Raw genomic sequence first — 15,545 nt, forward strand, 5'->3', positions numbered from 1 at the left:
TTTATCATACCTTCGTAGAAAGAATTGATGTAATCCGTAATTCCACTTTTGTTTGTGATTTTATAAAGTTTTGTTTTTGGATCAACATCTCCATCACCACGTAAAGTTAAAATAAATGTTGATGAAGGTTGTAGAACTTCGGATCTTGCTATGTGGTTCTGTATAACATGGTGGTGAACATGCTTACCAAATTTATCGATAGATGTAGAACCATGTTCACCAAAACGGTTTAAAGGCATATTGGCTTCTGAAGCGTCACAGAAACAGAAAAAAGTTTATATACCCTTAACGAATGACTTGCGCTTCCCGTAATTCCTCTATGAGGGATATAATTTCGTTATGATGAGCAGTATGACCTGCTGCTTCGGAAGCAAGTAGTAAACGCAACCGATCAACTAATTCGTTCACGTCGTCCCAGTATTCGTACTCTTTAATTGCAGCAGGTACTAACAACTTATTTAAGTGACCTGATCCAGTTTTAGGTTTTGGCCAATATCGAGCCCAGTACACATTTGGTCTTTGACCCAAGGAAATTGGTTTGATTATGTTCACAAACTTTTCATTTTCATCATCAGTTATGATACTTTTTGAAGCGTCATAATCTCTTTTATGTACATTCGAACGTTGTAAGATATCTTTGTAATTTCTCGCATCTGGTAAAGTAAATTTACCCGGTTTATTTTTGAATAACAACTCGTATAACCCCGGTGTTCCTGTATAAGTAAATTCACCCACCAAAATGTTTTTCCCGTCAAACGTTATTGGTTGATTTGCGATATACAATCCATCGGTAAGTGCACGAACACCGTAAGTTTGATCGAACTCGTTATTTACATCTACTGTTAAACCCGTAACATAGGTACGTGGTAAGGGGTCCAGCTGCCCTAAAGCTTCTCTAATAACTGTCTGTTCCATCATTCCCTCCATATTCTCTTTCATGCGCGCCAACTGCTCCCTAGCGTCCCGCTCGTAGACATCTAAAGATGTGTCTGACTCACGAACAGAAACCTCAGGTGTAGTATCTCGACCCTCGAACACCTCTTCGTCGCTGAGAAATTGCGGACTCCGTGCGAGTTCCGGTGAAACATCCATGCTAGCTCCCGGTTTAATGGGTGTTGACGTAACTCTACGTTTAGGTTTCACTCTAGGAGTTTCCAGTTTAAGTCCTTTAGAAGGTTTCTGCAAGTCAGCCAGTAAGGCTGAGATATCTGGTGACTGCTCCTTTTTCGGGGTAAATAAATCACGTTTTATCCCGAATTTATTGTCGAGCGCTAATAAATTGACAGTTTGTAATTTTTTGGAAATATCTGTCAGAGGTTCTTTCAGTGGAGCGAGTTGAGCTTCGGCAATGGACTGCTTCTGTTTTATATCTCCTTTCAAAGTGCGTATTTTATGTTTAACATCTTCTCGCGCAGCTATTAACTGTTGTGCAACATTACGATTCATAGTTCAACGTGATAGTGTAATGATCGCACAGAGACTGAGCATGCAGTCGTAAAGTCAATGGTTTTACAGTATAATGTACTCATCGAAACCTTTCCGATAGCGTCCGTTATTTTTATCGCAATCTAAATCAATAACTAATATACCGTGCGGTGTATCCCAACAAGTTCGACAAATTCTGACAAAATCATCCCACGTAATGTCCCCTAGCAAATGATCGTTGTAAATATGTTTCAAGTTAGTGAGATCTTGTTTAAATAAAACTAAAAGGTTGCAATTGTCACGTAAAAGCTGCTTGGAAATGGCGCTATAACTTTGAGCGAGTAAAAAAGTATCAACGTTTCTATGACGACCGTATGAAAAATATTCCTTGATAATCTGTTGCTCTGTAGGAGCAATATCATCAAAAATAATAATTGAATATTCTTTCACCTTTGACGGTGGTAGAAATCGTCCGACATCTGAGTATTCATAATAGCCGCAAGAGCGGATAGGTTTAAGTAATTGTCGTAGAAATTCGTATTTGATTTGGTAGAGTGAATTAGAGCACAAATATACATTCAAAAAGCGCAACCCGTTGAGAGCTGTCAATAAAGTTAACATTACGTTTGTTTTTCCGGCACCCGAAGAACCAATTATCAAACCACGTTTACATTCCCCACCAAATAATTCGCTATGTCGTTTAAATTTATTTGCAGCGAAGTCGTTATGAAGATTACAGATTGGTAGTGTTAAAGGTTGGCTAACAAACTTAACGTCTTCAACCATGCTGACGGGTGATACTTGAACGGGAGATTAACAAGAAATGAAGTCGTAGTAGAAAACAATGTTTATTTTATCATAAAATGTAGCATACAAAAAATTTCAGCAGATTATTTATTATCATTGTTTCAAAATAATGGTTTACAACACTTTAACTATATAAACTGTTAACATTGAGTTTGAAAGTTATTTAAAGCGTGCGTAATATTACACAATATTTATTTTACAATAAGACGTGGTATACATAAATTTACAAAATTATTTATTATCATGATTTCAAAAGTATCTGTATGGTTGATGTAGTAGAACCACCAGTGGGTTATTCACATACAGATGTTATGTGATTAAACAAAATAAAGCAGTGTAAGTCACAGTACAATTTACACTACTTAGTATTAAATTAACAATAAGTAGATACGGTAAATATTCAAATAAGTAATTAATAATACATATTAACAAAAGCATGGGAGCGGTAACAATAAGTAGATACGGTAAATATTCAAATAAATAATTAATAATACATATAAACAAAAGCATGGGAGCGGAAAAGGTGAAAAGGAAGCGAACTTGTTGTCATATCATCAATTCGAACGATTTTCAGTATCATACAAGGATGGTGTACAAATTTGAAAAAACCACCTACAACATATTAGTTGCTGAGACATCCCTCCGACAATTCCTCAGTACTTTGATCCTCCTCAAGTTGTGGTTTAAAACAGACTCGAAACAAAGACACACGACAACACATCGCACACCAATATTTTTTATTTAAAATAATAGTCTGCAATCGTTCAGAAGATGCATACTTTATTTTCGAGCGCAATTTCACACGACAATCCAGTTGTAAAACGTTCGTTATACTAATATGGTGTAGGCGGCGTCGACAACGATAGCAAAGGTTGCCCAAATGTGATTCATAAAAAACATACCTTGCTTGATACTGAAGACCCACTCCGAAAGTTGAACTCCAATCAACCGGAGAACCGTGGAACAACTTATGTACGGTGCCTTGCGACATTTTCTTTCCAAAGCGTTCCACGGTGGGGAAGCAAACCTCCCCAAGATTGATTCGATCGCCCTTTCGGGATATTCGACGCCAGAAGCATATGTCCCAGCTGTACATTACGTTTAGTAGTAGAGTCTTTGGTAAAACATCTACTAACCGCAACGTACGGTCTTTACGGGAAATCGTCGAATTAACGCTCTCCATAGCCAACTCCTGCAACGTTAACACTGCAAGAGACAAAAAAACTGAACGAGCTTCAAAAAAAAAACGCTATTAACCGTTGTCAGGCAGCAGCCTGAGAAGGGACTTATACAGGTTAATTTTGGTGTTGTACATGTTAAGGATGTTTGAAGAAGCAGCAAAGCAGACGGTGGGATTCTGGTTTACTGCATTCAACGCGTTCACGAAGTGGCGCTTATGATGTTCCAAAGTCGTCACTTTGGTTTGCAATTGAGGTTTCAAGCCCAAGATGAAAAAATCCTCTTGGGACAAAAGACTGCTTGCCAAGTTGGTTGTTGAATGCAGAAACGCATCAACCCATGGGTCGGGATGTGCGGTATTTACAGCTGGAAGATTTTGCCTCTGCGGGATAGTAGGGATAGGTAAAGGTGGTGGGAACACCACATTTTGTGGTGGGATAGTTGTGATAGTTGGCGGGCTGTCACGGATGTCGATGGTCACCTCTGGTGGAGATGTAACCACCGTTGCAGGTCTGGTTACTGTAGCGAGTGTAGGTACTCTTCGTGTGTTACGGGGAGGTTTGGCTAATGCGTTTCGCAGCAATCTACAGGAGTCTTGTGAAGCAGGAGAAGGGTTTGGGCGGGTAGTTTGTTTCACGCAACCCCTTGACAACAAGTTGACGCGTTTTTTTATACGGCGGGATGTGTACCGTATGGGTCCACTCGAGAAGACAGGCGAAACACATATCCTATCGGAGGGTTGGGATACGTCTTCCGTCGCTGGTACAGACGGTGCCGCAAGCACCTGGTTTTCAGCAGGTGCTTGACTTGTGACATCCGTATGTACAATATCTGGAAGTGGTTGTACCACGTCGGCCTGATTGGTAGCAGGTTCAGGTGGCACAACAACTTCCTGATATGTTCCTTCTTCTCGTATCTCCATACTGATGCGAGTTAAGCCGTAGGACGACAAGGTTGGACTGGTGGTAACAATCGCACCATTGTCGTTCCCTGGCTGTGACCGGAGCTCATTCATTATTTGCTCGTACAGTGGTGGGTCTGTAGTGAAATCCTGCATGGTACGACTCAAACCGTCAAAGTTGCCGCTGCAATATAATGGTAACGACGGTAGGCTTGACTCAACAACATTCGTACTGTCGTTATTGCGTGGCAGCACGGCAACCAGTGGGTCGGTCATACCATCGGTATTATCGCTTGCACGAGCGTGGCTGTTACCAATTAAGTGAAGCATAATGGGAAAGACTTCAAGGAATCAAAAGGGTTACAAAAAATTTGGATTATTTTATTAAAATTATACGTTCGCTCACGTCTGACAAGTTTGCAATCCGCTGAAGAACCACTTTTCTCAGCGTATAACAATTAATGTCTGAAATCATCACAAACATACATGAAGAAAACCGATAAAAATTGTATTGATGTAACTTACTTTTCAAATGGTTTTCTATCACGTCTGACAGGTTTGCAATGCGCTGAAGAACCACTTTTCTCAGCGTATAACAATTAATACCTGAAATCATCACAAACATACATGAAGAAAACCGATAAAAATTGTATTGATGTAACTTACTTTTCAAATGGTTTTCTAGCAGAAGGCGATTTCTTCGTGGTCGGAAAAACACAGTTTTTAACAAAATCTGTTATTATTGTAAACACACTTTTTAAGGAATTATCGTCTTTTGTACACTACTATATCACTCAGCGACTGCTGTACACGGAGTGAGGAGTAACCCACTTTCCACTACCTTTAAGTACGGGTTAGTGAACAGGTATTTGTCCGGTCAACTGTCTGGGAATGCGAGGTCGTTTAGGTCTTCTCCTTGTTATCGCCTGTGACTGAAGGGGAGGTCATACTGTCTGGGAATGCGAGGTTGTCCAGGTTTTCTCCTTGTTATCGCCTGTGGCCCAAGGGGAGGTCATACTGTCTGAGAATGCGAGGTCGTTCGGACCTTATCTTCGCCCGTGACTCAAGGGGGGTTACAATCCCCCCTCCCCCCTCCCCCTCCCCTCCCCCTCCCCTGCCCCACCCCTGCCCCACCCCCCCGCGCGGGCGGTGCGGGAGGGGGGAGGGGGAAGGGGAGGTGAAGAGGTTTCTTTAAATAAAACTCATCAATATGGATAAAAAAATAACATTTATTTCTTTTCTAACGTACATTTAATACAATGCATTTTAGGTGGTGGTGGTCCATCGAAATGAGTTTCCGCACAATCATTATTATAATGTTCAAGACACGGTAACTTCATTTGTAACATTTTCGATTGCTGGTAGGCGAACGGTAGTTGGGTCCAAATTCTTCGTAATTCCATAGATGGTACTTTATCGAAATAATACTGTGTTGGTAAATATTTTAAATCACGAGCTGGAATGTTCGCAAATGAGGCATCTTGTTCATATTTTTTCATTACGCTGTACACTTTCTTGGCAGATGTAAGTGGCCAACACCCAAACACAGTGAACACTTGTTCCATCGCAACCAGCTCTTAACTATCCCCCATTACGACTTGTCTCTGCTTTATAGTCACCGACTGTCTTTCGCATCCTTGTTTTGCACCCCCTCTTCGACAACTTCTTGTAAGTGGCGTACATTGGAAAGAGCGCACATACTTCTTCGTCGCGAGTGAAAAGCACAGCTCGGTATACCCATCTCAAGTTTATAGATACTACCTTCCAACGCAAATATCGGCGCGGAAATAATATGTCTTAAAAATTTAATTTTTTCAGGTCCTTTAACATACACTTTCTTGACATTCCGACACAGATATTTGACTATGGCGTCGAATTCCATTGGATGGATAAAACCAACTTTCCAGTCGATGCAATGATGATGTGTCATTAACCAGTTTGCAGTATTCCTATATTTAGATGGTAATGAAGCTATACTGCTACTCGGTTGAAAAACGTGGTGGGTTATGCATTTGTTACTATCACATGATGCTAATTCTTTAGGTACGAACTGATCTTCGTTGACCATGAAACCTTGTATATCGAGAATTATGTATTGAGTTTTATTTGAATACATCTTGCTTCCGTACATCAACACGATTATCCATACTATGCAGCCGTAGAAATCTGTCGCACAACTTATACTCTACGACTTTTTTTTTTGTTTACGCTGAATATAGAAGTCTCACATTTCGGATGATGAGCTACGGGTGCGATGCGGCTCAGGATCCGATCCAACTACACACTACCAACCCTTCTTTCCCCATACTCAAGTCATTTGTTTGACGATTTTTGTTAGTGGAGAATATTGAAACGCCTTATCATGTAAAACTAAACAGTATGCTGTGGTACCATCAGGAATCGGATTTTTTGTCGTAAATTCTATCCGTATTTCTACCCCACTTTTGTGTAGCGCTTCTGCTTGATATGTACAATCAATTCCAATCAGTGGATAATTTTCAATAAATTGTTTCGGAGTGAGTAATGGTTCTCCTTCCTTCCCATAGTAGGACTTTTGAAAGCGTGTATACATGTCATATAACACTGCGACACGATTACTATCAAAGTCCACGTTCAGATTATCGTATGGGTAGCGTTCACCGTTTAGGAATACCGTCAAATTGGTGAGTTTTACATTATCAAAGGTTGCCATGTTCGCCAACTGTTTTCCTTTCTTCTTTGTTTGAAACCCAATTATTATAAATCTAGGTGTTTCCAACTGCGGAGCTGTTTTCACAGCCCATGAATGCTTTGTTGTTTGAGGTAAAGAAGGATATTCATGTACTTCCCAACTGCGAAAAGGTATTTGCAGATCAATATTTCGTCCTGCTATTTTTGTTAGAGCTAATTGTTCTCGTAAGCCTACGGCTAGATGGGGCATTCTCCACACAACTTTATCGATTTTTAACTGTAACGGTTCTTCTACCGTATTCACAAGCACATCATTATCATCATTATTACGAATTAACACTAGCTCTTGTCTCACATTCATCACAATTGTTTTAAAATCTTCAGCAAACCCTATTAATGTCTTTAGCGGTACACTCAATCCAAAATTTCCATTTTTATCCATTATTGCATCCGTTACAGGGGATGTTGGGACCACTTGACCTAGCAGATCCTCGCCCATGTTCCAACCTGCGTTCGCCAACTTTATTATATCGTGAGGGGTATACGAAAAGTATCCTTTCATACATGATGTTAACCCCACGTTTCTCACTCCATCTATTTGAACACCATTTATAAGATAGCGAATATCACTGAACATAAACGCTACAGGATTATTTATCAATTTTGCAGTTGCACTAGCATCTTTTGTTGCTTTACCACTCGCATCCAGTTTACGTACGCTCCCTTCCACATACAAAAAACTTTCATGAGGCAATGTGTAATTGTCTATTTCGGGTATGCCTATACGAATTTCATCATTGTTACCGAAGCTAGTAGAACCAAACGGTTGATGGGAATGATATTCGTAACTTACAATCGAGTTATCTACTTTTATTTTCTCTGTGACGTTTAAGGACTCCATTTATAGTAGTTGAAAACCTAAGTTGCTTAAATACTGACGATTGACGCGTGTTAACTGGGTAGTTGATTTTCGCTTACTGTTAGGTTTTACATCCTTTCGTACCGTTTTATACATTACTCTATCACCCAGATTTTCCTGTGCTTTTCTTCGAACGTCGTACACTATACCCATATTAAATACCCTACTACTCACACCGATTTCAAGTGCACTCTCACGGTCACTTCTTCGTCTCTGAAGTTTACCAACTGACCGTCCTGATCAAGTATGCGTACTATTAATGTACTAATCACGTTCGTTGTAACAGGTAAGTAAATCGGTTGTTGCGGAGCTTCTATTATTTTAAAACCAGCCGGTACGTTCGGGAAGAAATGATACAACACGTGCATGGGTTGTCCATTCGTATACGATCCGGAGCTCAAATTACAATAAATTTGTAATGCATTCGTTTTATTTATATTCACGATATGATCCGATTCTGTTATCGTGTTTTTAGGTATAACTTTAGGGTTAAAACCAAGTAAGGAACCGATTGAATTATCGCTAGCAAAATTTATTCGCCGGTTTGTTTTTATCTCAGCACGTTGCGTATTATTATTACCTCTTATGCGTATCTGTGTACCCGGTGTAGTCACGCTGAGAATATTCCTCGCTGTTAATGTTTTTTTAACGTATTCGTTAATATCGTTAATATCGTATGTTCCTAGCGGTATTTCAATATTCTCTGTAAAATTTCCCATATGATCTTCATATTGTAAAATATTGTTTGTTGAATCGATATTAGGTAACGTATTGAACGTTTCGAAATTTAAAAGAGCTAACTCGTATGTACCGAGTTCATTCAAATAAATCGGTGGGTTAAAGTTACAAGACAACTCCGACCCCCTTCCGGTGAGCGTAAATGTATAACTTGTATGTATTGTATCTTGTTCCATTGTTGTTCTCAAGACTAATCTTACACGGATACTTCCTTGGTATTTAAACTATCTAAGAAATGCAGACACAATTGTCCACAATTTGTTTGATCTTCTTTTTGATATCGTCGATAATTATACCTCACAATATTTCTCCCCCCATCCGATATAAAATACTTCTCCACTTCAATCGGTGGTCGTAAATCTCCATAACTGTCAAAGTAGTTAACATTTACACCATCCTTGTTGTAAGCTGTCCAGTGAGTACCGGGACCCGTACGATTATCAAGATTTATTATCCCACTCTCTCGTTTTCGGATTTTCTTCGGTAAATTGTTTCTCATGTACACCCCACGAAAGTTTAACAGATCAAGCGCTCGTGCATATCGCCTTAACTCTACATCCGTTAAAGAATGTTGGGGTATTTTTATTAGTTTTTTGCTACAGTTTTATAACCACAACCCTTTTTATATGGATTAATAAACATTCCTGTACCAATTTTGTTCGCCCTCTTGGGGCGTTTTAGTCGCTTTGATTTTCGTGATACCGTTTTCATGACTAGTCCGCAACCTTGCTTATATGGTTTAATATACAAACCGCTGCCGATCGCTTTTGGTTCCATAGCCCGATTGTGACGTTGGGCTTCTTGTAACTGCTCCCTTGCTATTTTTGCTTCGTTTACGGTTTTTGCAATAGCTGCTGCACCTCCGCCTAAAGAACCGAGAGCACCCAAAGCTGCAAGTATTAAGGGTAAAAAACCTCCCGTCTTGGGAATCTTGATTATTTTTCCGCGCGGTTTAAGTATTCTACCTTGATAAGGTTTCAACAGATTGTAACCCACTTGTACATCTCCCTTTGTATTCGTACTGTTGGTCTGTGCAATCGCTCGCCGCACTAAGTTCATTGCCTGCGTAAACGACAACTTACCGCCACGTTTCAACTTCTGACGAGTTGTCCCTCTACGTCTTAGGGCACGAATTTGCATTCCCATACCCATTATTGTTTTTCCTTTCATTATCGTTGACACTAACGCCGACGATAGTCGCTCTCCTAAGCTTGCGTCTTTACTTCTCAACCGCTCTTTCGCCGTCTTATACAACTCTTTATCGGCTATGTGTCGCTCAGCTAAATTCGATGTCGCTGCGTAGGCAATATCATGCGTTTTACAGGCGTCGTCTAATTTATTCACTCCCCGATCTCCACGAACTAATCTCTTTACCAATTTGGTTCCCGGACCGCAATAATTATAACCTGGCAAATGTAGTTCTATCGGAAGCTTATTGATTAATGTATTCACAATACCTCGACCAGACCGTTTGCTTGATCGATGCATACTGTTTCACTGTCCTAACATTCATACCATTATATTTAATAGCTTTCGCACATTATTCGGTGAATATTGGATGGTTAATAATACGCTCACATTTGAAAAAAAATTTTATTTATTTTAAGTCATTACATATTTAAATCTTTCATGAAAAATCTTATTTCTAAATTCGCTGCTTAAGTACAGGTGTAACATATCATTTACATAACTTATTCTATTCTTAAATCTAAGACGATCTAAATACATTTCCTCCCAATTACACTTTCGTGATTGTCTATACGCATAAGTCCATGCATACATTCTATGCATCTCATTTTTACTCTCATCAATCCGCACCTTACCCATGTCTTTATTGATTGTGAAATAATTTAAACAAATCTACATCCAACAAGATTTTATCGAAATTGTACAACATCACTTCCTTACTTATACATATTTGTTCAGAACACGATTCATTGAGCATCGTTAACATATTACGTTTCACATCTCCATCCATTGCAGCTAACGCGTTTATAACACTATCATAATATGCTTTGTAATTCACAGTTCTCAATAATTTCAGTCGAGTTGCTACTAAATCTGCTACGTTCCAAAGCTCATGCAACGATTCATATGCAATATATACATATTCTCCACCCCTCTCCAACTTTAAAATCTTGCAAACGTTTTCCATCCAATCGCACGATATACTGACACCACACAACACTATCTGCGACGGAGACTGATTAGCAAAACTGTTTGTGATTGTTGACTTATACATAATAATGTTGTGCCAATCGTTTTCCGTTAATGTTAAACATTGACCTTTTCCCATTAACCTTACCACTGGTTCAAAATGTAAGTCAGCACTTAATCCTATTGCCACACATTTCGTGCGGCTCTTATTTAGTGCATACACTGTTTCCGAAAATAGAGGACCTCTACTTGCTCTTACTGTACTGTCCGACATGTTGGTTAAGCTCTCCATGTTATCTATTCTCGAAACTACTTCATTATTACCGTTAACACTTTGCGTCATAATAAAAGGGCTTAAGTCTGCAAACGAATCTTTTCCATCAGCGACCGCTTGCATATTGTTACCACACTCTATAACTGTATTAAACTTTTCTTGTTTTAACACCTCTTCAGATGCCACGGGTGTCAACGAGGGTTTTATCACCTTTGGACTTATGCTCGCTTTTTTGGACACCGCCTGTTGAACCTCGAGACTTCTCTTCGGTGCTTTTGTATATTGTTGTCTGGAACCCACTAAGTATATATAACATTAATACTTCTGCTGTAAGACAAGTGTTTATGGACTTACTTGTTCTGCGTTGTTATGTCACCACTACGTCGGATGATTTCAATGAAACTAATCTTTTATGAACCTGACTTGCTATTTATGCACATCATTTTAGGTGGGGACGTCACGGTCACAATTAAGGTTGACTTCAAGTTCTCCGTTGAGGTCAAAGTAAAGGTCATTGTTCAGGTCAAGGTTACTGATCAATGTCATAGTCACTCAACGTGATCTTGACCTGAGGTGAGCTCAAAGTAAATCCAACCCGGTCATGCTCCACTCCTCCGGGAGCACCCGAGAAGAGTCATCACTCGACTTGAGTACACCAAAAAAAAACATCATGAACTGCTAACTCGGGGGCGTCGAGTTGACACCATAAATAATACGTTAAAAAGATATGCAATTGTTTATCATTTATTAAAGACGAGTTCAATAAATTAAATGAAATTTAATTCGGTTGTTTTTCTTTTCCATTTTATATATTAGGATTAGGAATGTGATACATTTAAATTGAATAAAAAAAGTCAGTACAATAAAAATTAATTTATTTAAATTTTAAATTTTAACACTAATCTAAATCCATTTTTAAAAATTTTAAAATTAATTTAACATTTTCAATTGCACAACTGCTTTCCGATTTATAATGATATGCGCAAGAATTTTGACTCAACGAAAGCAAAGGGCAATATATATTATCTTGTAAATTAATAATCACTGGCTTTACCGATGATAATAGGTCTCTCAATACCTTTTCTTTTTGAGATCCCTTTACAAACACCACCTCCACTCCGCATGTATGCTGTTCCAGAATGTCTTTCAGTTGATTATAGGGCACATATCCATTCTCGTAATGCAAATGGTGTAAGTTATTCTCCTCCCAACGCACTTGTCGACATTCTCGCTTATTGAGTCTTTCATAACTTATATCAGGTTGAAATATGAAATGGGAAATCGACTCACCATCACCGATAGCCAATTCTTTAACTCGAAATCCCGAAGATAAAGTAAACCCTTGCATATCGATGACTTTAATTGGATTTCTCGATGCCATTATATTTAAGCGATGTAAACTGCTTAAAATAGGAGCTACAAGTTCCTCAATTTCTTTATGTTCACAACACTCTTACTTCAATACTGTTGAACACGATTTTCTATCTGCTATTTAAAGCATACCTCCTCCGAAGTGGGGTTTTCAATGGCCTCACGTCGTGTAACCTTCATTTCCGGTCACGTACACGGTCAATGTAATGGTCACAATTAAGGTTGACTTCAAGGTCTCCGTTGAGATCAAAGTAAAGGTCATTGTTCAGGTCAAGGTTACTGATCAAGGTCATGGTCACTAAACGTGATCTTGACCTGAGGTGAGCTCAAAGTAAAGGTCATTGTTTAGGTCAAGGTTACTGGTCAACGACCCCCTTTGCAATAGCCGATTCTGGAACCTCCTCCCAGAACCTCAGGGCAAGGTCAAGGTCATGGTCACTCAACGTGACCTTGGCCTTGACCTTGACCTGAGGTTCTGAGAGGAGGTTCTAGAATCGGCTTTTATCTACTACTTGCAATTATTAATATGCTACCATTTTTGACGAAATTTTGAATATACCCATTTCAAAAGGCGATTTTTATAAAAATAAACATACCTAACATGATTTCCTAAATTTTCACTCCTAAAAATATAATTTTACGGAACCCATCTCTGTGCGCATGGCTTATTTCTGTTTCTTTTTAATTTGCGTAATTCGACCAACAAAAATTAGAGAGACATAACTTTGAAAAATTCATAACGGGATTCGACAAACGCAATTATTTTACATATTTTGGTTAAAACCACGTTAATATCCCAGCCGTTTTCGACATAATCACATCTGCCCCTCACGAAGAACACATCAGCCAACCAACTGTTCAAAATTGAAATTTTTTCGTCAGACAGTTTTTGAGAAAAAAAATCGTAAATTAGACACAGTTGTCGGCACTCTCAAAAATCCGGAACTTTTTTCATTTAACACGCTATAAATAGATAAGTCGTGAAGCCAAAAATTTTCAAATTCACACATCTTACGTAGAAATGTTCAATAATTACAACAAACTATGCCGCTATTTTATTCATCGTGCTGTTGCGAAGAAATCGGTCTCTAAACTGAGGGCCCTTGACTTTTGGCTCGTATAGTAGTTTTGCCTTAATACATGTTATATCTTTTTTATAACAAAGCATTAACTGAAATTTGTGATAAAAGTGAATAGCATCTTAACATTTAGCTAATGAGTTTGTCCTATTTTTCCTGAATTTCAATCGCCAATTTCGATCGCCTTAAAATATGTGAGTGAATATTTTAAGATATATTATACCTCTCAAGTCCTCTTTTAAATTGATTTTTATTAAACCCTTCAGAATATAATCTTGCAGCAGTCGTCATTGATTTGTTAACCCAATATATCATAACATTATCCAAAAGATTTGTGTAAGTAAATTTAATTTTCAATCCACCATCTTCTCTATTTTTGTAATCAATAAGAGTTCCCGTTGTAAATTTCTCCAACATATAAGCGGCCAACCCAACCGGTGAATCATCTAAACTCACCCCTATCGTGTCAGGTTTTGTCGCTTGAACATGAAAATATCCAGTTTCTAACAACCCCAATTCAAAAATTTCAAACGGTGTCATAATCACTTTTTCTGTTTCTTTAATTAACCAAGATGGGGTGATTAGGGTTAATAAATATTTTATAAAACTTCCTGGCGTCATAGCCAGGCACATATTTGAATGCGTTCCAAGAATGTGATTTGGAAATAAAGCTGACATATGAGCCACAATGTTCGCTCCCCAATCACCACCTTGAAGGTAATATTTATCGAATCCTAATCTTAACATCAAATTCTTCATTACAACCCCAATTTCTGCCGGTCCCATACCGGGTCGAATGGCACCTTTAGAAAAACCGTAACCCGGTAAAGATGGCGCAATCACTTCAAAAATTATTTTCGACTTTTTATTATATTCGTTTAATTCTGTTAGAAATGGAATTATTTCATAAAATTCTCTTATACTTCCTGGCCAGCCGTGTAACATTAATAATGGAAGAATTTTAACACCAGATGGTATATTTTTAGGTTTTACGTGAATAAAATGTATATCAAGACCTTGAATGTTTGTTATAAATTGAGGATATTTGTTTAAAAATTCTTCTCTCTCTTTCCAATTATAATCAGTTTTCCAAAAATTCACAACATCCGATAATAATTTCGTATTCATTCCATATTGTTGTTGAATACCCTCTAAAGGAGGCGTAAAAGGTCTAGCATTTTCTAATCGATATTTTAAATCTTTAATCACCTAAAATTACTATGTCATTTAATACTTCTTATTACATGAATAATTTAAAATGTATGTTATAATTACATCTTCCGACACATCTATTTTAAAAGATCTGATTTTATTGTCTGCTTTAATCGATTTTGGACCCCACCATATTTCTTCTAAAGTTGGAATTGATACATCGAAAAAGTGATCGAAATTTTTACGAATGTAAACAGCACTTAGAACAGTAATAAAAATGATAACAAACAATTTTAAAGTAAGAGCCATTTTGCATGATTGTTGTAACACGACTGGAATAAAAAACGGCACGCTCAAGTGGTTTATCTAAGTGCTTGTTACATCACCGATGTTAATTGTAGACTTTAAACATTTTGTTTTGATTACGGTATAATACGGCGATAACAAATTAAAATTACCAAAAATTTGATAAGGTCGGCTTAGTGGTTTCAAAGTAAAGTGATTTTTGAGGTCAACCGATCTTCAAATAATTTCAATTTTCAAATCATTTTTTCTAGCAGAACTATCTTTTTATTTTAAACGACCGCGTTTAACGGCTATGGATTTGGATTGTTATGCAAGTGTTCCATTCACGATGCGTTTGGTTGTACCTACTATACAGGTAATACAGCTTGGTCTAAAACGACTGTTATGGCTATATGTGCTGTAATACAATATGTAGTGCGATGCGATAACGAACGTATGTTTTGAGGGAAATATACAAGGTGTATTAGATATGAGTAGAAAAAAATTGAGGGGTTATAGGTATCCTTTTTGTGAATAAAAAATTGTTATAACACAATGTCCCATTCCTTGCCATTCTTAAGATATGAT

The 15,545-nt window shown here is 38.0% G+C and overlaps 2 protein-coding genes across 4 annotated transcripts in view; both read right to left on the reverse strand.

Moving 5' to 3' along the window:
* The window catches only part of LOC111416117 (juvenile hormone epoxide hydrolase 2-like), a 31,599-nt gene extending 16,551 nt beyond the window's left edge, over positions 1–15,048 (reverse strand). The window contains exons 1-2 of the mRNA XM_023048072.2: positions 14,796–15,048; positions 13,744–14,729 (exon numbers count right to left, since the gene is read on the reverse strand). Coding sequence (XP_022903840.1) covers positions 13,744–14,729; positions 14,796–14,981 — 1,172 coding nt within the window. The 5' untranslated portion in view covers positions 14,982–15,048. The remainder of the gene's footprint in view (positions 1–13,743; positions 14,730–14,795) is intronic.
* Positions 2,255–5,396, reverse strand: LOC139431144 (uncharacterized). Of its 3 annotated transcripts, XM_071198764.1 has the most exons (3): positions 4,979–5,396; positions 4,838–4,918; positions 2,255–4,777 (listed from the first exon to the last, which is right to left on the reverse strand). In XM_071198764.1, exon 3 carries the CDS (start codon positions 4,640–4,642, stop codon positions 3,485–3,487), a length of 1,158 nt encoding a protein of 385 aa, XP_071054865.1. In that variant the 5' UTR covers positions 4,643–4,777; positions 4,838–4,918; positions 4,979–5,396; the 3' UTR covers positions 2,255–3,484. The 3 variants fall into 3 exon arrangements, with proteins under 3 accessions (XP_071054865.1, XP_071054866.1, XP_071054862.1); XM_071198765.1 differs by lacking the exon at positions 4,838–4,918; XM_071198761.1 differs by having other exon boundaries at positions 2,255–4,918.
* Positions 15,049–15,545: the final 497 nt, after the last annotated feature.

The sequence above is a fragment of the Onthophagus taurus genome, chromosome 1 (assembly GCF_036711975.1).
Source record: "Onthophagus taurus isolate NC chromosome 1, IU_Otau_3.0, whole genome shotgun sequence".
NCBI classification, from domain to species: Eukaryota; Metazoa; Arthropoda; class Insecta; order Coleoptera; family Scarabaeidae; genus Onthophagus; species Onthophagus taurus.

Coding starts and splice junctions, on each gene's coding strand:
- LOC139431144 (XM_071198765.1), bottom strand. CDS start 4,642: ATGCTTCACTTAATTGGTAACAGCCACGCTCGTGCAAGCGATAATACC.